Source organism: Euleptes europaea, chromosome 1 (assembly GCF_029931775.1).
Source record: "Euleptes europaea isolate rEulEur1 chromosome 1, rEulEur1.hap1, whole genome shotgun sequence".
NCBI classification, from domain to species: Eukaryota; Metazoa; Chordata; class Lepidosauria; order Squamata; family Sphaerodactylidae; genus Euleptes; species Euleptes europaea.
This window is the reverse complement of record NC_079312.1, coordinates 77294504-77320251: the sequence shown is the minus strand read 5'-3', so window position 1 is coordinate 77320251 and position 25748 is coordinate 77294504. Positions and strand designations below refer to the sequence as shown.

Sequence of the window (25748 nt, the reverse complement as noted above, 5' to 3'; positions counted from 1 at the left end):
TTGCAACAGCATTATCCTGACTGTGCTCCCCACCAACTGATTTAAAGAGGCATACTGCCTCTGGTACTGGAGGGAGTAGATATCCATCATGATTAGTAGCCGCTGATAGCCCAGTGATCCATGAATTTGTCCTCACCCCATTTAAAGCTTCCAAAAAAGTACTGATTTTCATTTCATTTCCTTTTATTTATTCATAAAAATGGATAGTCAATATATACATAAACTAAAAACAGCCACATAATAACAAAGTCACATAAACTGCTTTACAACCCTGCAACCATAGTCCTTTCTCGCTTAACCAAAACTATATCTTATTGTAAGATGGACATTTCCCATTATTTGAATCATAGAATCATAGAGTTGGAAGGGACCACCAGGATCATCTAGTCCAACTCCCTTCCCAATGCAGGAAACTAACAACTACCTCCCCCCACACATCCCCAGTGACCCCAACCCTCCCCCCACCATGCAGGATCCCACAATCAAAACACTCCCAACAGCTGGCCATCCAGCCTCTGCTTAAAGACCTCCAAAGATGGGGACTCCACCACCCTCTGAGGCAGTGCATTCCACCTTCGAACTGCCCTCACCATCAGGAAGTTCTTCCTAATGTTTAGGTGGAATTGCTTTTCTATTAGTTTAAATCCATTACTCCGTGTCCTAGTCTCTGGAGCAACAGAGAACAAGCTAGTTCCCTCATCAACATGGCATCCCTTCAAATATTTAAACATGGCTATCATGTCACCCCTTAACCTTCTCTTCTCCAGATTAAACAACCCCAGCTCCTTAAGTCTCTTCTCATAGAGCATAGATTCCAGAACTTTGATCATTCTGGTCGCCCTCCTCTGGACACGCTCCAACTTGTCAACATCCTTCTTAAATTGTGGTCCCAAAACTGGACACAGTATTCCAAGTGAGGTCTGACCAATGCAGAATACAGTGGTAGTATTACTTCCCTTGATCTAGACACAATACTCCTATTGATGCAGCCCAGAATTGCATTGGTCTTCTTAGCCGCCATATCACACTGTTGACTCATGTTTAGTTTGTGGTCCACTTAGACTCCCAGATCTCTTTCACATGTACTGTTGTCAAGCCAACTCTCTCCCATCCTGTACCTGTGCCTTATGTTATTTCTGCCTAGGTGAAGAACCTTACACTTCTCCCTATTGAAATCCATTTTATTACTTATGGCCCAGCTCTCCAGTCTATCGAGGTAATTCTGAACTCTGACCCTACCCTCCGGGGTATTAATTACCCCTCCTAACTTGGTGTCATCTGCAAATTTGATTAGCATGCTCTCTATCCCATCATCCAAGTCATTTATAAAAATATTAAATAGTACTGGTCCGAGGACAGACCCCTGTGGTACCCCACTGGTCACTCCTCTCCAGGATGAAGTTGTGCCATTAATGAGCACCCTTTGGGTTTGGTTGGTCAACCAATTACCAATCCACCTAACAGTAGCAGTGTCCAGCCCACATTTTACTAGCTTTCTTGTCCATAACAGATCTACACTATTAATATCATCATTTTTTTGGTAAGCGGATAACTTCACTAAAATATACACCTCTTTTATTTTTGAAATCCAATCCTGTATCTTAGGGGAGGTTTTTTGGTTCCACTGCCTAGCAAAGACCATTCTAGCTGCAGTTAACATATGTCGCGCTACTATCTGTTGGTCTTTCGGAATATCAGGAAGATAGTTCAATAATAAGGTTGATTTTCATTTCCAACTACTACTGCTGTTAAAAAACAAAACAAAATGCAGTTTGACAGTTATTACAATCCAATATAGAAGTATGATACAATTTGATCGAAGACGGTGATTATTTGGGGGATGGGGTGCTGAAATATACCTTGCACTATGTCTTATACTAGTGGAAATGCAAGATGAGATACAATCAAATTGGAATACAAGGACTACAAGCAATTACTATCTTGTGTTTTAAGAAATGTTCCATGGAATCTAACCCAGTCTCTTCAGTGTTAAGTTTAACTCAATATACAAGGAGTCCTTAATACTGAAACGGTATGAAGACTGATCCTGTCCAAACAATAAACCTTATTTGTTACTATAAAATTTGTGTTTTCTATTTTCAACTTTTATTTTTTTCCTGCTTCTCAGCAAAAAGCTAAGATAGTATAAGGCAGTTATAAGGTGAAGAAGTTAGCAGTTGTCTCCCTGTTTAGTCTAGGACATAAACTGCAGCAAACCTAAGACATTATACTTTTAAATTTCATAAATATGCCAAATAGTACAATTTTATATGATAACAAGTAATGAATGATGTATTTTATGATCTTAAAGCAGAAAAGCATGTTTAAAGTGGATAAGAAATCAAGTATTGCATATTTATCAATTTCCTCCCCAAATTTCTGAGTCCCACCCTCCAGCAGTAGGATTCATTGGTTCAAAACATCCCAGAACATTTACATCTTTACTATTACCATATATCCCATATTTAACAAAATTACTTCCTAGGCTAGGCATAAAAAACCACTCATCTGGTTAACTGTGTCATAGATGGATCTCTTGCACATTACCAGGCAGAAAAAATGATCTAAAAGAGAATCATATCCAGTCATGTGGCACAGGTATGGATTCTAGGTATGTGTGGACTTTATAAAATTCTATGGGTAATTTTTGTGGATCTATCTGAATGCCTTAAGCATGTTCAATTATATAATAAGCTTCAAGGTCTTAATTGTGGATTTTGCTAAGAGAAGACAATGAGGAGGGAACAGGAGTCCTTACTCCCCTTTAAACTGAAATACCACCTCTGAACCTTGTGCGGATATTAAAACAAGATCTGCTCCAGACTTTTTTGATAATTACATTTATTGAGACACATGGGAAATGTACTCCTATATATATGCATGTATAAATGTTAGTAGGTAAAGCAGGCCTCAACTAGCAAGTGATGAAAAGGTAGTTAATGCCACTGGATTTGTTCATATGAAAAAGCAGATTTTTCCATAGTATATCTAACACTTGATGTAGATATTATTTTCAGTGCCACTAAGTGTCTGGTTATGAAGAAGAAGGACCACTGACCTAATTGTGAAAATGTCACAATGTTGCTTTTGTTACTTCTGCTTGCTTATTTGTAAGTGCTTGGTAAGTGATGAAGAATTCTTGAGAACTAAGAAGCTAGCACAGTTCTGTGTCATTTTGGTTGTTGTTAACAAAAGGTATTATGTGGACTGCACTATTTGTAAATGAAACAGCCAAGTGCTTTTAAAAGGAGGACCATCTCGGTCAGTACTAATACCCCTACAGCATAGCCGAGATTTGCATTTACAGTACTGTCAAACACACACAAAAATGTCATACATTTATACTACTATAACTTTGCTGTTCCGAACAGGAAGGCAGATTCAGATTTGCTAGAGACACCTCATATCCTTGCATATCTAACCCTAATAACAAAGGTTAGTTTGAAAAAGACATTACAACCTCATGAAATTCAAGCTGAGCTGCAAACATAGAAAGCAATTCTTGAAATCTGCTTGGTCACAACTGTACCCAAGTTGTGGAATCTATTTAGTCTTCCAACACCAGCTGAAAATCTTAGGTTGCATTTGACAGCTTCACATGGAAGAACATCCATGAAACCAGTGTTATGGCAGAATTAGAATAAAGAAAAGATAATTAAAAAGGTATTAAACTGTTGCTGCTGCTACCATGGGTTCCCAGTTACAGTTCATACCTATAAATTACATGATTTTCAGTTTGGATGCCATGTTTTCTTTACTACAGTTATTCCAGATGTTTCCTTTTCATGAAGAAAAACAGAAATTACCCAGTTTGTTTGCAAACAGCAAATTAATTTGCACATAATTTGCATTTGTATACAGAAAAATTGAAACTTATTAACTTGAAATCCATAGATCCTAAACTGCTTTCATGATATTTGCTGATTAGTACTACAGGATTCAAACTAAACTATGTATGGAAATCAAAGATCCTTAAAAACTAACTTATTCAAAGATAGTGCTCTACTAACCACCTATTTTCCTATTACAGAAGAGAAGTCTGAGGCAGAGAACAGTGGCCTGCTTATGACCACCGATTGAATTCTGTGGCCACGGCTTTTCATACAAACTGAACAATAGTGAAGATCTAACTAATTTTGTTTTACTAAAGACTTTGTATACAAAAAGAAACTACCATTGATTTTTTAGATCCTAGAAGCCTGTAAGAAGTAAAAATACAATAAATATATACATGCATATTTACAACATTCTAGCCTGTGGACCCATACAGTCATCAAATGCTTTGACAGAAATCTCTTCTCCTGTAGCCCGCACTAGCACTTCAAGCTCCATTGCACTTAAAAGTTTCAATATCAGATACGGAATACAATCAGAAGTATAACATTAATACAGTGCTGCTATTCTTCTTCTGTTGCAAAATCTGTTGAGTCCATGCACTCTGAGGCCTAAAACTACCAGGATACTATCACTTGTGTGGTCTCCATTAGAAATTTAATTACATATGTATATATTTTAGGTGCTATGTTGCTACTGTTTCAGTAAATAACCTATCTTTCTCTCTTTCAAGACATGCACTACCCTGTGCCTACAACATAGGGAACAACTATCAAATGCTCTACTAAATAACCACAACATAAAAAGAAGTAATTATAGATGCAAAGTCTCTTCTACCAATTCTTTGTAGCTGTCCCAAATTCTACCTCACTAATGCAATATGTACATACATTAATAAATGCTGGACCAAACCAGGCTCAAAGCAACTGAGACCACTACCACAGGAAAAGTTTTGGTTGTATGTATTCAGATGACTGCAGACTGATAAGGTACTGCTCATACAGAGTTTACCCTCAAGTGTTAGATGTCAATATTGCTTTATAGGGCTATACAAATCAAAATACATAATTCAATAAATGTTCAGCAATCTGAGTCCACATCAGACACACTGGAAGTCAAGGTGGGGGGAGAAAAGGGGGTAACAGAAGAAAAGGCCGAGACTTGCGATTAGCTTTCCTAACTAGGCTTCTGACCCTAAATTCAATACCCTATTGTCAGTAACCTGCAAGACTTAGGTTCTCTATGCTTGAATTCATGGAAATGATCACTGAATTTTCAGAGTTGCCCATTTACTTTAACATTGCGGAGAGCATTCTCCACGAAGTACTCAATGTAACACTGTCTCAGTCATCACTGGAGTCTAACAGGGCCAATATAGTTCTATAATAATAATTTTAAAGCCTTAAGACAGCTTCCTTGTAAAAACTGCAATATTCAATAAATATGCATCCCCGAAGTCACTGATGATATGGGGCACACGGTGGTGGGCCACATCTTCTTTCATGAGGATACCCTCTACCACAATGCAAGAACTGTAGGAACACTTTTAAAACAGATTACGGGCATCAGGTTGTTATAGGTGGCTAAAAATCAAGTGCCATACAATGTACAGTTATATCAACCCTGTTGAGAGAAACAGTTACTCACACAAAGATGTTGTCTTTTGGCATAATATGACTTAAGCCCTCATCCATCTGGAAAATTTTATGGAATCTGTGATTATAAACATCTGTCACCATCATCTAGAACAGCAAAAATTAGGGATGGAAGTTAGAAAGCACAAGTATGATGCAGTTGCGTTTCTTTCACTTCAGAAAAACAAGAAATAATTTCTCTCCAGAATTTTTAACAAAAGTCTCTGCAACACTGAAGGGGAGGGGCCATGGCTCAGTGGCAGAGCATCTGCTTGGCATGCAGAAGGTCCCAGGTTCAATCCCCAGCATTTTCAGTTAAAGGGACTAGGCAAGTAGGTGATGTGAAAGACCTCTGCCTGAGACCCTGGAGAGTCGCTGCCAGTCTGAATAGACAATACTGACTTTGATGGACCAAGGGTCTGATTCAGTATAAGGCAGCTCCATGTGTTCTTCAGACAGAGAGCTTATAATGAGTTTAACAACTGTACACATTCTGTTGGAAATCCTCTGTGGCCTCCCACATTATGTAAGTATGGAACTTTGCTCTCATGATTGAATTATGTAAGTATGGAACTTTGCTCTCATGTCTAAGCTAAGATGCCATTTCAAAACAGAATTACAAATCAAGAAGATACAAGGGCTGATCAGTCCAAGAAAATGCAGTGGAGCAACCTCAAAAGCTGCCTTACCCTAGCGAGGCAGGAAGGAAACTGAAGACAGAGGGCAATTCCAGGCAGGAAACAGGAAGTGGAGAAAGTTTTTACTAGTTCCTGCCTACCTTAGAACCAGAAAGGAATCACCCATCTGTGTCCAAGATGCCCTCCGCCTCAAAGCGAGAACAATAAGGTTAATGATGGTGGTTCTTCAGTGTGTTTTTTAAAACTTTAATGAGTAACCCTTCTGTGTTCTTTCTCCTTTTTCCTGTTAATTTTTGTTAATTTTATTTTTGTTAAAAAACAGTTCAGCCACTGTTTGCTTGTCACAAAAAAACAGGGATTGAAATTAAAGAAACATTCAGAAACCATACTTTTACTAAACTAGGCAACTGGCTACTGTAAAAGCTTGCCAAAGAAACAATGTCCACAAGGCATTAAGAGGGCAGACACTCAAGAATTCAGAATTGCTAGAAAGGAAGGATAGGATAAAATTAACACACCACTTTTCTTCCTAATGGGGACCCAAAATAGCTCATACATCATTCATACATTTTGTTCTTACAATAACCACCATGTGAGTTAGGTTAAGCTGTTCCCCTGCTGGTTGCCGAATGCTGTAATTTCTCATTTACAGTTTGTCTTCATTGATCCTCTCGTGCAGAGATCAAGTTCTGTCCGATTCAGGTAGTATAAGGGAATTATTGGCACATGATGGCATATATTAAACTGGATGATGTGCAAATGGATGAGTCCAGGATCGTGTAGTTGATATTGTTAGGTCCGGTAACAGTAACAGCTCTACAGGACCCACTTTTTAGAAATGTTAAGCAGATGTTCTTAACATGTCAGACTATAAGCTTGTACCAATATCAGTTACTTTTCATTTAAGCTATTTATTCTACTTCATTTTCTTGCTTTTCTGTTTGAACCTCGGACCTCCGTGTGGATATCAAACATTTTAACTGTTCACTTCTTCATCTAAAAACAACATTTAGCAACCCTTTAAGACATATGCTTGTAAGGGACAGCCTTGCTGAATACAAACAGCAGGATTAAAAAGATATTACGGTAAGTAATTTCAATCAGTTTCTCTCCAAATGTGCATATTTCTCCAACAGCAGAAACTGATTAAATAAAAATGTCATTTTATAAGGTATTTTTCTTCTTTAAAAAGTTATAAGTATTGAACTAGCTTCTAAAAATTTCATTATAGCTTTCTGATTAATATTTTAACATTATTGTCCACAACAGAGCCCACAAATTTAACTGATCATCACAGTTTATTCTTACATTTTCTGCGGGGATACTGGAAAGTTTTGAGAGTGCATCACACATGTCAGATACAGCCCCCATCATTGGCACAACTACCCGATACTGGAAATAAACAGAGAATTAAATTTATGCTAGGCAAAATAAACCCTGGCATGGAACATACACTAAACAACAACCCCACCCCAAAAAACACCAATAACCTGCCTCAATATTGTAAAGCTAAGAATGCCGCTTTGGGTTTTCAGTTAAATTACAGTTCGCTTTTTTGTTTCAGGTTCAATGTAACTTGCTCTGCAGAAAGAACTAGAGAAAGCATACCAGGTTCTTATTATAAAATAGATTTGTGTTATGTATCGTGTTTTTAAACTTCAAGTTGTGTCATTATAGCAACAGCTCTCTATGTTTATTTCCTTCCCTATTCCTAATAGTTATGTCATTGCTACCTTCCTTAGCACAGCAAGTTTTTCAAATGATTCTAGCAATCCATCATCACCAACAATGCTCAGAACTAACAGGAATCCATCTTAAAATATAAGCAGTGTGCCACCATAGAATGTGCTAACACCACATTTGGTTTGCCATTAAGCTTTTCCTTTGTTTATTTCGATTCTTGGTTTTGAATAAGTCTGCCACATAGAACTATGTAGTCTGGCTGCTTTAATGAATTTTAAAAATCAACATGACTGAGGTCATGCTCTAAACAGGGGAATATGTTTTATGGCCTTTAAAATCCTTGGATTTTAATCTGACGGAAATCAGACAAGATGTTAGAAGATGGATCAGTGTATCTCCAAACCAGTTTGTTATTGGTAAATAGCAGATGTGGAGGACCCCAATTCGGGAGTTTCCCCCTATCCCCCTATGCTGTTTTTTCCCAACTTCAATCACCTCCTAGAATTATTATCGGGAGGAAATATGGACAGCTTGTGGAATTCACAAGATATAATGCTATTCTGGATGGGTGTGAAAGGCTTCTAAGAAATAGACACAACAACAGCCCTCCATTTGCCATTCCTGCAGATGGCAGAGAAGACAACAATCACAACAGCAGAGGGGAAAAGCTCAAGAATAGCCCTCTGTGTGCCATCCCTACTGCAATCACTTGACTGTTTCAGTTTCCCATAACTGTGCCAACCTTCTCATTTCTAATTTGTGTTGATACAACTTTTTTGTTTGTTGCCTTCACATAATAATGGAAAGGCAGGATACAAATTCAATAAAATAACAGGAGATAAAGACAGCCTATATGTTTCCTCCAACATGGCAAATAAGTGGCAGAGGAAAAGACAGATCAGGTAGGAGAAAACAAGGGTCTAAATCAGTATAAGGCAGCCTGATGAATGGAAGTGTTCCTCCCCAACAACTATAATTTATCAATAAAAAGCACTTGGGAAAGCAGGTCACAGATCTCCTAGCTTCTCATCTGGTGTGGCCCTTAGTGATGGACCAACCCCCATCAGCTAAATTTGGAATCATCTTAATCCTTATGAGCTCATTCAGTTGAGAGTTTTGAAAAAGTGCATCTGTCTCTCCCAGTTCAGAATCTGAGCACATGAATGTTGTTGGGAATTCAACCCTCCTCCCAACAAAATGATTTTAAATGTCCCTCAAAATTTTTTTTGTTGGCCTAGGTTTGGGGCAAAAACTGAGCAAAAGCTTCCTTTCCAGTGATGTACTGGGTTTAGGTTCTGGGCTAAAGGAAGAGCTACATTAACCTTATGCAGCTGGTACTACTGTAATATAGATAGGGAAGGATGTGTTCATTGTTTTCTAGTACAATTCCTTATTGGCCTTCCCACTTGTTCCCCATTAATTAACCTTTTACTTGACTAAGGCATTCGCTTGAAGAAGCTAATGTTACTGGCAAATTTTCACAAGAACATCTTTACTTACTTGAGTAGGTCTGCGCTGTGGATCTGCAAAGACCAAAAACACATCCATGGGCCGATCTTTCTTCAAGGGCAATGGAAGGGTTAAATAGCAAAACGGATCAAAAGTCACAGAAACTTTAGAACATTTTGGGCAAACCAATGTGGATTTGAAAAGACCATGAAAAATATCAACGATAATTGAGTCATTACGCAGTTGATGGTTCTCCCATGCTTCTTTTGCCACTACCTGTAAGGGAAAAACAGATTTCAGACAAGGGTGTACACAGCCTAAATAATTTGAAACAGCACAGACCTAAATGTTTACCAGTGCAGCTTTGTCAAAACAGGAAGGCCTCTCAAAGGCATGATGCACAATAACCACCGGCAGACACTGTTGTGGACCGTTGCAGTTGCTACCCACAACAACTTATGCTTGACCGCAGGAAATCCTACAGTTCATCAGTATACAGCCAATCTACATCTGACCTACAGACAGACTCGATGGGGTGGCTGCAGATCAAGATGCCTAACAGAGATGACCAGGCCTTTGAAAAATACTAGAAACAACTTCTAATTTGCAAACATATATGGAAGTGGTTAGGCTATACAGCAACGTAGTTGCCAAACTTGAGAAATAAGCTGATTTCTGCAAAAGTATGCCTCATTTCTGATGTTTATGTAATGTATATGAAATACTGAAGGAATCAGCAAGGCATGTGTTTAATTTGTGGTTAACAAAGTGAACTCCTGCCCCAGGATGTGGTGATGGCTGCCAACTTCGAAGGCTTGGACATGTTCATGGAGGAGAGGGCTATCCATGGCTGCCAGTAAAGATGGATACTAGTCATGATGCATACCTATTCTCTCCAGGATTAGAGGAGCATGCCTATTATATTAGGTGCTGTGGAACACAGGCAGGATAAAGCTGCTGTAGTCATCTTGTTTGTGGGCTTCCTAGAGGCACCTGGTTGGCCACTTATGGACCTTGGCCTGATCCAGTATGGCTTTTCTTATGTTCTTAACTGTATGGACTGAGGGGAAAAATATTTCAATATGGCCTTAGGAACAGCAGCTTACTTGGTGAAGGGAGAGCAAGCTTTTGGCATTTAAAAAACCTTCCTTTTCTTCCCTTCCTTTCCCCCTCAGTTGGAGAGGGGGGAAAATAGCAATGCTGAGGCGACCAGAGCTTGTGCCCATCTGCCTTGTCACTACAAAGCACGAAGGACTGGAAGGGGATACCAACAAATTGGAGAGGGCTCAATAGATGAGATAGGGACATTTTTTACTTATTTACTTAAAACAAAAGCTGTATGAACACATGCCAGTTCTCTAAACAGATAAGAGGATAGGGCACTCTGAAAATTAGGGTCATACAAGGATGTTGGAAGGCCTCAAACCTCCAAGGATCCTTAGCAAATCAATGGGCTACCTAGACTCAAACACTTTAGAAAGGGCACCTGGGAGGATTGTGTCAACTATCAGTCATTTCCTCATTCCAGAGGTCAACCAGGGCATTGACAAGAGCACCAACCATATCAACAGGGAAATCCCTTAGAGCTATCAGAAAGCCATTTGGATCCATGTAGCTCCAAGGCAGATAATTTTAACAGATCCCCCACTCCTGGAGAATTTTGTTAACCCTCTAAATCTGAGCAAATACTGATCTGCCCTTTGCAAAGGAACTGTCAATTCCTCCACCTTCAGATCGCGTTCCCTCCAAGAAGAACAAAATACCATATCAAGCGTGTGACCTGCACAATGTGTAGGGGCAGTTATTACTGTTATGAATGGGGACCCTGAAACCATGGCAACTTTTATTTCCACAAGAGAGGGAGAGTCAGGAAAAACAGGGATTGGTTTTCAGTTGGAAAAAGCCCCATTTGACTTACATGCCAAATGAAAGAGATGAATGGCCAGTCATAAAAACCCTGAGATGTGCCAAATGACCTGATTGGGAGAGGTCAGTGTATACCCCACAAGAGGTGGGACTCCTAACTCTGAATTGGGGGGGGGGTCACCCAAGTAGGCAGGAGGTTTAAAAGGTGGAATCTTCCTTTGTTCATATACTTTGCCCGGATGCTGTGATATAAGCTGGGACCCAGTCTCCTCTACAAAGGGGTGGTAGGGAGTTTGGGGGAGTGTTTGCTCCCTCTAAGGTAAGTCTTGTAATGTAACTTAGCCAGACTCATGCTTATGTTTTTCTTTCCTTAGATCTGTACCTACTAGGCATGACAGTTATTTTCCATGTATCTAATCTTTAGTAATAAAGCTTATTTCATGTTTAAGAAAGCAGACTGTGGCTCAAAGCTCACTCACATGCTGAAATCCACTCATACATGCTATGGACATGCAGGCATGGGGCGAGTTAAAGTAACTGGAAGCTCTGCCCTTTGTACTTGCTCTGAGACAGCCTTGCCAGAGTTCCCTAAGGGACTGGTTATGTGAGAGGCTGGGTTTTATATTGTGGGGTGGTGGCACTGAAGAGGAACACACTTTTACATGCAAGCAAACGCATGTGAGAACACGTAGACCCAGAGTGAGTTTGTTGCAATTACTGTAGCTAGATAAGTTTACCTTCCACCAAATACTCTGGAATAAAACTGTCATCCCACTCTAGTAGGCCATTCCAAAGGAATGGACCCACAGTGGGAAAGCCCCCATGACTTGGCTGTTGTATGAACATTCCTAAGGAAGGGCACTATAAGGAGAAGGCTATTTGAAGAATGTAGCTGGCACATAATGTGAAAAACCTCTACCCAAGGCTCTGGAGAGCTGCTGCCAGTCAAAGTAGGCAATATTGACCTCGACAAACCAACTGTCTGACTCAGTATAAGACACTTAATGTGTTCAAGTGCAGATAGGAAATGAACATGCAAGTTTGGGGCTTATTCCAAACTTATCCAAACAATGGCTTGAAGGATCATATGAACTGAGTCAACTAAGATTTAGAATCCCTGCTACAAGAATATTTTTAAGATCTGCATATCATTCACCTTTCACTCATTCTTTGGGAACACAAAGTCACAAACAGGAACCCCTTTAAGTAGGTGAGAGACTGGGCGGAAGATACTGCTGAGGAGAATGGTTATGGATTAGATTTGTGAAGAAGGAAAACAAGAGATACGTGTGCTCAATGAGAGACAGGGAAGCAGAACAGGAAGGAAAAACGGATAGGGTCTGACTTCATTTTGTAACTTCTATGCAGCAATATAATAACCATTGATCTCTAAGAAGAAGACTGTCTTTATACTGTACCAAATCAGGCCTGCCGTTAGCATCTTTCAACTCCAAATAAGGTTTCTTCTTTACTCTGTTTAGATCTTCATGTAAACCATCTAGAAGAAAGGCCAGAAGCTCCTGGGAATCTTGTTGCTGATATCCTGAAAACTGAGGAGCAAATCGGCCAACTTGGGTCTAAAATTAGGAATAAAAAGCAGACTAAATGGTAGGAAAACTGTACATAAACTGTACAATAAACTCAATTTTGGTTTCCTTACTGTAGAAAACAAAAGTTTTATTCTAATTTGCTTACACCAATCACACTGAAATAGGAGAACACCAAGGCACATTAGTTCACTGTACCAGTTTTGTTAATCACTATCACTATTTCTCTATGGAGAATATGCATTTTATAACCCACACTGCAGAATGACTTTTGTTTTGTTTTGCTGTCAAGTCACATTTGATTTATGGTGACCCCTGGTGGGTTTTTCAAGGCAAGAGACGACCAGAGGTGATTTGCCATTGCCTGCCTCTGCGTCACGACCCTGGTATTCCTTGGAGGTCTCCCATCCAAATACTTTCCAGGGCTGTCCCTGATTAGCTTCTGAGATCTGACGAGATCATGCTAGCCTGGGCTATCCAGGTCAGTGTGAATGAGATATAATGGTGCACAATTCTTTACCTGTTTTACCACACAATGCTGACAAGTGTTTAAATAACCAGGCTTGGATCCTAAAAGCCTTGCTTCGGTCTGAGCCCCTTTTTTTTCTATTGTGAGATCAGTCTTCCACCTTAAGCATTCTCCTCTGATGCTAGGTAGTATTCTCTTCATTGAAAGCAACCAGTCTTTCATGAACAGAAGCATCTAGTGCCAGAGGAATATAGCAGAAGACTTGGGAAGGGGCCACAGATCAGTAGTAGAACATCTGCTTGGCATGAAATGTATCAGGTTCAATCACCGGCATCTTCAGTTAAAAGGATCAGATAGTAGGTGATATGAAAGACCTCTACCTAACACCCTGGAGAGCTGCTACCAGTCTGAGTAGACAATAGCGACCTCGATGGACCAATAGTCTGATTCAGTATAAGGCAGCTTCATGTGTTCATGGGCCCCCATAACACAAAAGGATATAAATACCAACAGAAGCAAGGTTTACAATCCTAGTCTCTATCCATCAATTCTCTAAACTACTTCAAAGCAGTTCAGTGCACAAGTAATTTGAGAGTGATGCAAACTTATATGCCAACATCAAATCTCAAAGAATCTGTTTTAAATTGGACCACTAGGGTATTATAACTCTAGAGGTCACTTTTAAGGCTTGACATTATTTTAGGTTCCGCCTGAAAAACTTCTGTGCTAAAAACTTTTGAGATTTGGAAATAAACTCCCCTAAGGTGTGCTATGAAAGCTTTACATAGTAAGCATGGCAGCATAAATGTGCATCTAGCTATACTGTGCTTACAGAACGTCTACTTACTTTGAACATGCGGGGAGCCACATGAGAGTGCCTCCCAGACCACATCTGTTTGATGAGTTCTGCGTAGGCTTCTGCAATTTCTCCCCTCATTCCAAGAGGATTGTCCTGATTTATTTCAGCTTCATATTTATCTTCCAGGAAATAATCGGTCAGTGGAGGGGTGTTACTCAAACACTGGAATAACATCCGGAAGGGGGGAAAAGCTATGTAAGAAAAGTTATGCTACCCTCCATTTTCATCCTAAAGCAAATTAGCATTACACTAAAGCAAAAAGAAGGTGGCTTACCTGTAACTGGTGTTCTTCGAGTGGTCTGTGCAGATGCACATACAGGATCTCAAGTGTGCAGACAGAGCCTACCCCAGAACTTACAAAACTTTGAGAGCAAGCTTCACTACCGGCAATGACTGTTTATCGTGTGCAACCAGAGTCAGTGGAGCCACGCTCTCTCATCAGTCACAGCAGGCTAGATACATTACATACACCAGTTGTAGGGAAGGCTGGGTGGGTTGTGTGGCTGTACAGATGACCACTTGAAGTACAGGTAAGCAACCTGTTTTTCTTCTTGGTGGTTCTGTGCATCACACAGATTGCATGCTAGGGTGCACAGGGTAGGTGAAAGAGTTCCTCACTCTTTGTTGATGTAATATACCGATGAGATATTGTCTGTCACCACCTGAATGGACTTGCCCCGATGATGGGATAAAAAGCCATAACTGCCTTGAGAATGGTGAGAAGCTCCAACACATTGATGTGCATTGCAGCTTTTCTATGAGTCCAAGACTGGCTCACTGAAATCCCTGGCAGTGCACTCCATATCCCCAAACCAACGTATCTATTGTCAATGTGACCAGAGGTGATGTCTTGATGATTCTGCTGCCCCTTAACAGATTGTCTTGATCGAATCACTGGAGAAGGGAGTTCTACATTAACCTTGGCGCATACAGAATGATCAACTGTTTTTGAATTTGTGGGCTGAACACTCTGTGAAACAAAATCTGCAAGTCTCATCTTCAATCTCGCATAAGTTATAGCAGCTGTGGGACTTTGAAAACAACAGGTCCCTTTACCAATTCTGTGGCCATAACCTAGTTTGATTATTAATTTCTGAGAACTTGGGATCAAGGTCTGTTCACAACTCCTGAGTCAAAGACCCCCTTCAGACAATGGGTGACCTTGGTATATTGTGAACCTTCTGCCTTCGAAAAGATCCTGTTTATTAATGAGCTATACAATCTCCAATTTGAAGAACTTCCTGTCAGCAAAGCTGACATACATCCTCCCTTAACTTATTCTATGGTCTCTGCTTGTAAGAACATGTGTAAGTCTGAGAGAAGTCCATCAATTTTGCTGTGGAGTGAACTTCTGAACTCTTTCCAGTGTATCATCAGTTTTCTCACTGAATATCCTGCCCCTTCAAAAAGTGATTCCTGAATACATGCTTGGCCTCATTGGTCAAAGCCACTGACTTCAAACAAGGATGGCGCCTTAGTGCCACTGCTCCTGCTAATATTTTAGAATTACTGTCTGCAATATGATGAGATGTATTTATCTGCTGCTTCATTAACCTGAATGCCTCTGCTTGAACCATGACACCTGACTCTCTATATTCTGGAGGAAGATGGTGAATCACAGGTGACATGCAATCCCTCAGTACACGCTGCATAGTTTGCAATCTGAAAGGGGGGAGGAGAGAAGCAGAAAAATATTTTTTTCTGGCCACAGCATCCATTCTCTTGGCCTCTTTGGCAGTTGGTGCGGCATTGACTTTTTGCTTATTTTTAGACATTGAAACCTCTACTACAATCAAATTTGGTACAGGATGTACAAAGAGTCTTCCTTTTGTACTCCGTACATGCCCTCCAACTGCTGTGGCATAGGCGGTGCTAATGCTAGCTTGTCCCATGCTGCCCTTGTCACCTGGGAACACTGGCAAAGCCACTGGGACCTGAGAAATAGAGTCCATAGTCCACTAATCCAAATACTGTATTTTGAACTGTTGGTAGTGGTTATTTCATTTCCAACACCAATGCACCAGCCATTTTTGTGATCTGTTCAGTATACATTTTTAAGTCCTCTGATGGTAAGGGATACTTTTTTTCACAAACCAGAGACCCAGTTGAGGAATCAGAAGTTTTGTTATAAGATTCCAAATCAGAAGACAAATCTTATTTTCCATCAGAGAATGATAATCCTGAAACAGCAGGTGAAGAAGGCTGCAGGACTATTCCTGTTTATGTACATCATCTCTCTGTTCTACAGAGTGTGACTTGTTCTGGTCTTCTGTAGACTGAAGAAAATTTTGCTTAGGTGGCTGAACTTCCAAATTTTTAGTTTGTCTTGTTTCAGAAGCAGTGTAAGCACTATGCTCTTAGTACTGTGCTCTAGCAAAATTCTCCTTTCTATCTCAAGCACAGGTGCCCCCACAAAGCTGATGAGTAGAACATTCTGCCTCACCTCTTGATCCCAAGGATACGACTCTCTGAAGCATCATAATGAGCAGGCTGGGCTGTAGCCTCTGTAGCTCCTCTTTGAAAAACAATATTCTTGGTTGTGAGCATGGCAATTATAATAGACAAGTGGGAACACGGAAGGACTTGTGGGAGGGATCTCATTTTCCCTTCCCCCACTATTTCCTCTTTCCCTTTCCTGGAAGCCCCCATAGCCTTTCCCCTTTTCCTGCTTTCTTATCTTCCTCTATGGTTTCCAACTTCTAGGTGGGGCTTGGAGATCTCCTTGAATTATAACGTATCTCCCAACTACAGAGATCAGTTCCCCCTTAGGGTTGCCAGCTCAAGGTTGAGAAATTCCTGGAGATTTGGGGGTGGAACCTTGAGAGGGTGAAGTTTGGGGAAGGAAGTGACTTCAGCAAAAATTAATGCCATAGACTCCCCCTCAAAAGCACTCATTTTCTCCAGGGGAACTGATCTCTGTCATCTGGACAGCAGTTGTAATTCTGGGTGATCTCCAGCCCTCAACTGGAGGTTGGCAACCCTAGCTCCCCTGCAAGAAATAGCTGCTTTGGAGGGTGGATCCTACTGTACTATATCTTTCTGAGGTCCCTCCCCTCCCTAAATCTCCAGGAATTTCCAAACCTGCAGTTGACAACACTATCTCCTTCCCATCCAACAGCTAACCTACCTTGATTGCCCCTCTGCCTTAAGCTTTTTCTCTCCCCTCCAGCAGCCTCTACGTAGGAAAACTGTGGCCCAGTTGACCACAAACCTGACCACTGGCTCAGGCCCTGTATGGTAGGGAACTCTCAAGGACTTGTGGTGTGGCACCTCACTTTCTCCTGTATCCTTCTCCCCACACTATTTCCTCTTTCCCTCCTCCTGGCAACCCCATATGCTGTCCCCTTTCCCTGCCTCATTCTCACCTGCTCAGCCATTCACCAACCTATCTTTTATCTGCCGATCATCTTCAGCTATATTATTTATTTACTTCTTTTATATCCCATCTTTCTCCACAGTGGGGACCAAAGCAGCTTGCATTATTCTTGTCTCCTTGACCTGAGGTAAGAGCTTTCTCCCACAACAGAGTCTTTAGTCTGTTGCAGTGATTATATCTAGCTTGTTTCGTAAATTTAAGGCGATGCTAGCAAGAGTCCACTTTATACTCCTCCCCCAAACACAGAAGACTAAGTCTATGTCCATCTATGGATAGGATTTCCCCCCTGCAGGACGAACAATTCTTAAATGTTGTGTGCTGCGCCATAAGGATGCAGCCCACACTTAAGTTTTCTTTGCTCCTTTCTTTCATAGCATATATAGTTTGAGGAAATGCACAACGCAAAGCTCCCTCTAGGAGTTGCTGCTGCATTGGTTAAGGAAGAACTGACAGGTAAGCAGTTGCAACTATGCATGATGAACAGACACTGAGGATGGATAAGCTTGTACTCAAAGTTTTGTAGCTTTCATAGGTTCTGAGGTAGACTCTGTGCATGTGCATTTGTGATGCACAGCAACCATGAAGAAGAACGACCATATACATAATTCCACTGCTGGCTAATTTAGGAATTACATGTCAGTATTGCTAAAAGAGAGCAAAAACATATACTGGGTTTATTTCATGCCTATGTCTATATAGCTTTTTGAGTAGCAATGAAACCTAGCAGCTGGAGCTACAACATGTAGATAAAACATAACTAGCAGTTAGTATACCATTCAAAATATCTACCATCTCTTTACCTGTAATGCAGAGTTCATAAAACATGTATTTCCCAGGTTACTGAGCCCACAGAGACCAGGCTGTGTCTGAGGAGGGCTCTCTCTGTTGTTGAAGGAGTTGCAAGAAAAGCTAGAGCCTCTAAAAAAGAAAAGATGCACAGGAGTGGAATTACAGCTATCAAAATATTCACAAATACAGGGGGAAAGCAAATTCAGGACTTGAAGCAAACTTTTATCTAACAAACAGCATGCATATTCCTATACATCCGAATATGCCACTCAGACTTAGTTCTCACAAGCAGCACATGAGGAGGCATACATGAATCCAGACTATACCACTTCAGACAGTAAATGGGAGGGGTGCTCACATGACTGAAAGCACTGCTATGTCAACAATTCTCTGTACAGAGGAAAAAACGTTATGTCCGTGGGGGAAGGTCCATATAAGCCTCCCCCTTTAGTCTGAAGTGATACAGTTGAGAAACAAGTACATCATATCATAAATTTCAGGTATTTGGGGTGATTTTTCTTCTTTATATTCATATGGCTCTGACTGGAAGGTGAATTGCTGCAGCAAAAGCAAGGTGGTACATAAAATAAGTATTGAAACAGTCCACAATCCTATTAAGTGACCTGCTGAGCCGTTCAATTATACTACAGTTCTAATCTCTTTCTGAAAACACCCTCCTGAACATTTCCATTTTGCACACTCTGTGAAATGATGAAAGTGCACGAGCCTTTCTGACCTCCTTGCTTTTCTTAAAGAGTTAGGAAGCCTATGTGATAACAATACATGGTACAGATGTCCTAAATAAGTTTTGTGATTAGTATTACATACAAACTATTATTCATCACAAAGAAAATGCTACTGCTACTGGTAAATGCTGGATCCATGGAATTTGAGCTACAGTGTTGTGTGTGTTTTGGAAAACTAGTTTGAGAACAGAGGCATGGCATCCTCCAGGGCAAGATCCTATTTAATAAAGGAGAGAATGTATAAAGGTATTTAGGGAAGGAAGTTACATAAAGGACAGTCAACACATTCTTGCTCTTACCCTTTGCCAAGGCTGGAACAATTCAATCCATAAGAATTATTGCTATCCCCATTTGTAATGGTTGAAGAGGCAACTACTGAGGAGCAAGAGCTTGCTGGTGATTTTGAAGAGGTAGTTAGACTTCTAGTCACAGTGCTAGATCTACAAGAAAAGACAAAGCAGGCAATACGACTATTTTTCATGATTCTGGCACTGAGCCTTTTGGCACAATGACTCATCATTTTAACATTTTAAATATTTCTAGTTTTCTAAAACTGCAACATCAACGTGGATGCTATGGTACTAGATACTCAAGATAGGTTGATCCTTAAGGAAAATTAGTACTACATTCTTAGTGCCACTCACTCCATATCAAAATTTCCTACGGTTGGTGAATATTTACTGTGCTGGTGTGATGCTTCAAAGTTAAACGTCCTTTCTAAGAGACTGCTTAATAACTGCTAGAGAAGACCCATGTTTGAGAATTTGGATTTGATCCAGAAGCAGCCAGGTAAGGCAGTACTAGATAAAATACTGATTTTAGCTGGTGCAAGACAAGTTATTTAGATCCTTATTTACACTGCTTACAGCATGGATTCCCAATGCGGCGCCCATGGACACCATGGCAAGCACCTAACGTTTTTTTAAAATGGGCATGGCCAGGTAGGGCTTTAAGTTTTTTAATGTTTATAATGCAGACAGTGGATGTATGTACAGTACTTTACCTGTGCAAACAGAGAAGTGATATTCTAAAAACAGTGGGACTTGATTCTTACTAAGCACAATTCAGCTGCGTAGTTAAAATGCTTAATGCACCTAAATGGAACGACTACAGATAACATCAGATCTTCCCAGTTTTAACATATTTTTATAATTCATTAAATGTTGTTCATTTTTCAAAAATCATTTATGTTCCTATCCAGAACTGAATTGTGGCCCCAACTGAGGATACCTAAATCCAGAGATTAGAGCAGTGAAAGTCCTTGTGGGTTCCCCTCTTATAAGAACTATATTTGCACAATACATACAAGACTCAGCTTCACGTATGCTAAGGAAACTGTTACTGTCAATTCAAAACTGTGGCTGTGAGATCAGATCAGAAGAAGATCCAAGTATGCTGAACCTTGACATGCTCTAAACCACAATATGCATTACAGAGATGAACACTTGCTGTCTAGCTCAACTGCTCAAGAAATGTAGAGAGACAACAGTTTTTGTTACATGGAAGATCACTAATTATACCCCAAAAAAGTAGGAAAGTTCAGAACAAAGAGGGCTGGGTGCTGGAGAGAGAACTTAAGCTCATGGAACAAACATTTTACTTCATGACAATTAAGGGCATATAAATCACACTCTAAAAAGTATTATGCCCATATATCTTACACACATCAAATACAGCTGAAGAAACATGATGGGCCATTTACAATAAAAAGACTAGCAAGAAACACAACTGTATCAGCTGATGCTTGCAGTGTAAGGTTAACATAGCCATAGCAACCAAATCAATATGTACACTCAGATATGAGTACACTGAAAAAAATATGGCAATAATAGAATAAAGTGAGTTACTCCTACCACAAAAGACAGATATGAATAGATAGGAAAGACGTGATATCTGAAACAAACAGAATGTACCTAAGAAACTAACTGGAAGGGTATGAAAAAAGAAAAATTAATTGTGGGCAGTAGCTCATATAATTTATCCAGATTACCGGGATAAATTAATTAACCAACCAATCTAGATGAATGGTATGGCAAATTATTTTAGGAATGTGCCAAAGATGACTGTTAAAGTTAAAATTTTCCAAAATGAAAGTACTATTTAATTAGGATGTCAACATAAACCTTAAAAACTGTTTTATTATATTTTACTTCATTTATTCTCTGCCCTCCTCTTGACTGGGAACCCAAACTGGTTTATATCATTCTCCTCTCCTCCATTTTACCCCCACAACAATGTTGTGAGGTAGATTAGGCTGAGTGTATGTGTGACTGGCCACAGGTCACCCAGCAAGCTTCCAAGGCAAAGTGGGGATTTGACTCTGGGGTTCCCAGATCCTAGTCCAATACTCTAACCACTACACTACTCTGATAAAAGACATTAATTAAAATAGCAGTAATATCCAGAATTTTCTCAGAACTGGCATTTTACCTACATAGGCAGAGCAGCACCTGCATCTCAGGACATTAAAGCCCTCTTGTCTTAGGAGGAGCAGGTAAGAGGCTACCATTCAAACAACCCTCAGAGGCACAGCAGCATCTGACTCTTCTCTGCTGAAAGAGGGGCTAATACGTTCACATTGCAACCCAGACTGATATTAGGAAGGGCGGGGGGAGAAGGTTGCTATAATTTGCTTGTTTTATTGTAAACCACCTTGAGCAACGAGACAAGAGGTATAAAAACACAGTAAATAAATAATTAAGATCAACTGTTTTCAAGTGCTTTCAGCCAACATTAAGTTAATACTGTGCAGTAATGCAGCCTGCTGCTGTGTTCAAGTGCCTCACTCCTGCCTTCTTCCCCCTCCCTTCTCACACAGAACACAGTAGAAGATTCCAGGATTAAAACAAATTCCAGTTACCCACAACATAAGGCACTTAATGCCCCCCAAAACTGGGAATTTAATATGGACTAAACTATAGTTTAAAACTCTGTTGTATCGGAGGGAGGAGAACCCTCCCATTAACATGGAGAGCCTCATTTATATGCTGCAGGTAACCAGTTTGTTTTAAACCAGAATTCTTTTGATGCATTGCATGTTACAAGGGATGGAAGAAGATGCAGGAGCAAATCATATATGTGAGCACAGAACCAGGTTCATGCACAATATGATGCCTGAATGTGTTAGAGACAGGTTAGACTATAGTAGTTAGGGGCCAAAATGAGAAAAAAAATAGGTTTTGTTTTTTTACACAGACTATGAGGCTTGCTTAAAAGAGAGTAATTTCATTGTGAGAAAGCATTGTGCTAGCTTAGCATCACTTTAATCATTTTTTTTGCCAATACTTCCACAGCTTTTTTGAATAATGGAAGTAATGAAACACTATGGCTACAACTTAATTCCCCCAGATACTGTCAATCAGAATGGGTACATATTACATATTTTACAAGCACCATAGCTTTACTGTTCAAAATGAGAAGACTATTTTACTGGAAAATATAAGTTTTCAAGCCAATAAGCATTTTTATTTCCTATCTCTAGAGTTATATTTTTAGACTGTTGTTCCTGTAATGTTGATGGAAATAGAAAAAGGAATTATACTTTGAGTTACACTCATTAAAGGCTGCATTGTTTTAATATCCTAAAAGTTCAAAGCAATCAAAAGCAGCCTTTTTGGCATATGTAAACTGTAGCCAAGACGAAGAAGTTCATCTGCTAAATTGAGGGTACGATATAAATAAAAATAATCATTAGCCCATGCCCTTTTGGAATGCCGCTTTTACGAGGAACTTCGATCGCACTATATTTCCCCCCTTTTAATATACAAAGCCAATGCCTCTGTGACTGACATAATGCCTTTTTTACTAAGCGACAGGGACCCCAAGGCTACATTGTCAGTGGCAAGATTTGTTTCAGTCCTTATATCCCTCCAACACTAGATATATGCTGCTCAAGATCAATTGATCAAGGAGCTTCTAAGGGATAAAAGGAAAGGAAAAAGAAAGGAATAAAAATAAACTATGGCTTCCTTGTGCTCTTCAAACAGATCTATCACCAATTGCAACAGGCTTCATTATGAATGGAATAATGCTTAGAAAGGCAGCTATTTGAAAAAGTATGTTAACTGAGTGTTTCTCTAAATCTTAAGGGTAAAAGCTTATTCCTGGTAAAAATAGGAGACTTATTATTCAGTAGTACAGGGACGGGAAAATCAAATGTACTTGAAAAGCACACACTTTTTCATATCAATTGTTTGATACTTAAAAGCTCTCTCTAACTGGACACCTTTGTAGCAGTGTCAGCTCCAGGAGTTGGAGAAATAAAGAAGCTTTAATTCAGAGATTATCATTTAAATCTCCACACTGTGGTTGGAGGTCAGGTTTTGAAATGAATGGAGGCAGAAATTATGAAGGAATGAATGCTTACTTTGCCAGAGAAGACTGCCTGGGCCATGTACCATCTTCATTCTTCACTTCTATTAACACTACCTAAAAAGGAAAAAATAAAGCTAAGCAGAACCAACACTACTAGAACAGAGCTTTATTTAGCATCCTTCAAAAATACAAGCAAAAATATGTTGAAAAGTAAAAAAAAAAATTCTGACCCTTGGTTTTGACTTGGTTGACCCATAACTCCCATGCATGGCCTCATGGCCCAGTAGACCTCAGGAGGCACCTTTTAGGAACTGGTGCCTCGACACCAAGGGCTTTCATCCTACTACTGAATTTTTGTGATTGCAGCTGGCCCTTTTCAGGCTACCACAATCACACAAGCAGCAGGAGCAGCATGAATAGCCTCCACATCCAGGCGACAGTTCTCACAGTGCCTCTATGAATGTGCAGTTGGGTTACGAGTCCAGTGACATTCACATAGGGGCTGTGATTTGTCTGAATGTAGCTCAATTCTCTAGAAACCAATTCAGGTCTCAAATTTTTTTTGTAATACCACATAATGGTTACGATTAACATATAATCAGTGTCTCTTTTCTAATAATGTAATAGTCTTCAGGGCCAGTTATATGGCCTCATTATATCTATTAGTGAAGTACCTAAGCCAGGGATTCCCAACCTTTTTGAGCCTGTGGGCACCTTTGGAATTTACACACAGGGCAGCACGCACAATCACAAAATGGCTGCCTCAGGATGTGGAGCCAACTACAAAATGGCAGGGAGTGAGGTTTTATATATCTGTAATAGTACCCCTTCAACATTTCAGAGATAAACTCTTTAACAGGAATTATTTTAATTTGTACAGCCAATCAGAAGCTCTGCTGGGCAAACACTCCCATCTAGCCCCTCCCAGTTTCTAAAAACACTTGGCAGGCACACGGAAAGACGTCAGTGGGGACCATGGCACCCATGGGCACCATGTTGGGAACCTGCCTAACCCCTGTGTAAATAATAAAAACAGCACCATGGGACAAGGCACAAGAAAGAGGGAGGTTTCTCTATACCCCAGGCATCCAGAAAAATACCCACTTCCTCCTTCACTGCTCCAAAGAGGGCCAAGTCCCTCAAAACCAAGAGAGAGAGGCCTGTGTATATGTGAAAGCTCTCACTCTTCCTGATTGCCACTAGACTGATTGCTGGTTCTCATCTTTCTCTCAGGCCTGGAAAAGACTCAGGCTTCCTACACCATTGTACAGCTTTGAATAGCAGAGAAAAGCTCCTACTTTCAAACCTCTGTGAGGCCCATAAAAGAAAAAGATATTCTTCTGCTTTCCTCCACCATCTGAAGGAGGGAGAAAGTCTCCCAGAGAGAAAGCAGAGAGATTGCCCATTTCTTCACCATACCATGAAGAAATGTAGAGGATTGTCTCTCTAGTTGAGTGGCGGAAGGTTTCAGCAGGAAGAAAGGGAAAAAAATAAATGTTTTTCCCTTTCAAGAAACCGCCTTCATCCTCTACTATGTAGTGGAAAAGGGCTTAGTTCCAAGGCTAGCAGCAGGGCTGTGTGCATTTAAGCCTCCAACACCACACTCTGAAAGTAGGCTTGGGGTATGTCTACAACTTGAATATTTTATCACAACACAGCAGATGATGGAAAGAGTTTATGGGGTTAAAAAGTATCATATATATTTTTATGCCCAGCCCAAACAACAGTATTGCATAGCTCCTTCATTTCTATTCCTCCTGGGGCTCTGTTGCCCTATCAGACAACCAAACAACCAATCCTATTAGGGATTTTTGTTGCCAACTCTACTTTGCCACTAATTCTAACAATAATCTCTGGACCCTGTGTGGATGACAGAATCTGCAAACTTAGACTAAGCAGAAGCCCTTACGTATCCAGGGAACTCCCCAGTTATGCAGAAAAATATGACTTTATAAATAAACCCTGAGAAATGTGCTTATGATGACTAAATTTGCTCCAGAAGGGACAGTATGTTGAGAGTAGCTAAGTGCCAACTAATGGAAAGCAGAGAAGAGAACTCAGCTTACACAAGTCCCTGAAGTGACAGTTTTTGGGATACAGGATGGTATTTCCAAGCTGTCGCCCCCCCCACCCCACCAGCTTGCATTCATTTCCAAAAACACCAACTAAGAGTGATTATCATTTTACCTGTCCTTGATAGAGTCCCGCATCTTGTATAGTGCTGTCAAGTTTGCTTAGCTGCTCATAAGTATTACTCATATATCTACTCCATAGCCTAATCTCCTTGTCATCTGGGATATTAAACTGCTTTCTCATTTCTTTTTCAATGGTAGCTGTTAAGAAAAAAAACAAGTCTTACATGCTGTATATCTGAGGGGAAATGTATTACATTAAGGGCATGGACACTTTGACTTCTTTGCACTTGTGACTATATTACTATCTATGCCTATGCACACTTGTTTTCAGCAAATTCAGAATCCAATTACAATTGTGTAAAACATAGAATTTTCATTTTAAAGAAAAACCATTTCTTTAAAATGCATC

General features: G+C 40.1%; 1 protein-coding gene across 1 annotated transcript in view; it reads right to left on the bottom strand.

Annotated features, from left to right (window-relative positions):
• The window catches only part of USP4 (ubiquitin specific peptidase 4), a 48322-nt gene that overhangs the window by 13835 nt on the left and 8739 nt on the right, over positions 1-25748 (bottom strand). The window contains exons 5-13 of the mRNA XM_056847318.1: positions 25392-25537; positions 23257-23318; positions 19190-19330; positions 18156-18273; positions 13968-14141; positions 12523-12681; positions 9290-9514; positions 7415-7498; positions 5482-5576 (exon numbers count right to left, since the gene is read on the bottom strand). Of these exons, the coding sequence (XP_056703296.1) occupies positions 5482-5576; positions 7415-7498; positions 9290-9514; positions 12523-12681; positions 13968-14141; positions 18156-18273; positions 19190-19330; positions 23257-23318; positions 25392-25537 (1204 nt within the window). The remainder of the gene's footprint in view (positions 1-5481; positions 5577-7414; positions 7499-9289; positions 9515-12522; positions 12682-13967; positions 14142-18155; positions 18274-19189; positions 19331-23256; positions 23319-25391; positions 25538-25748) is intronic.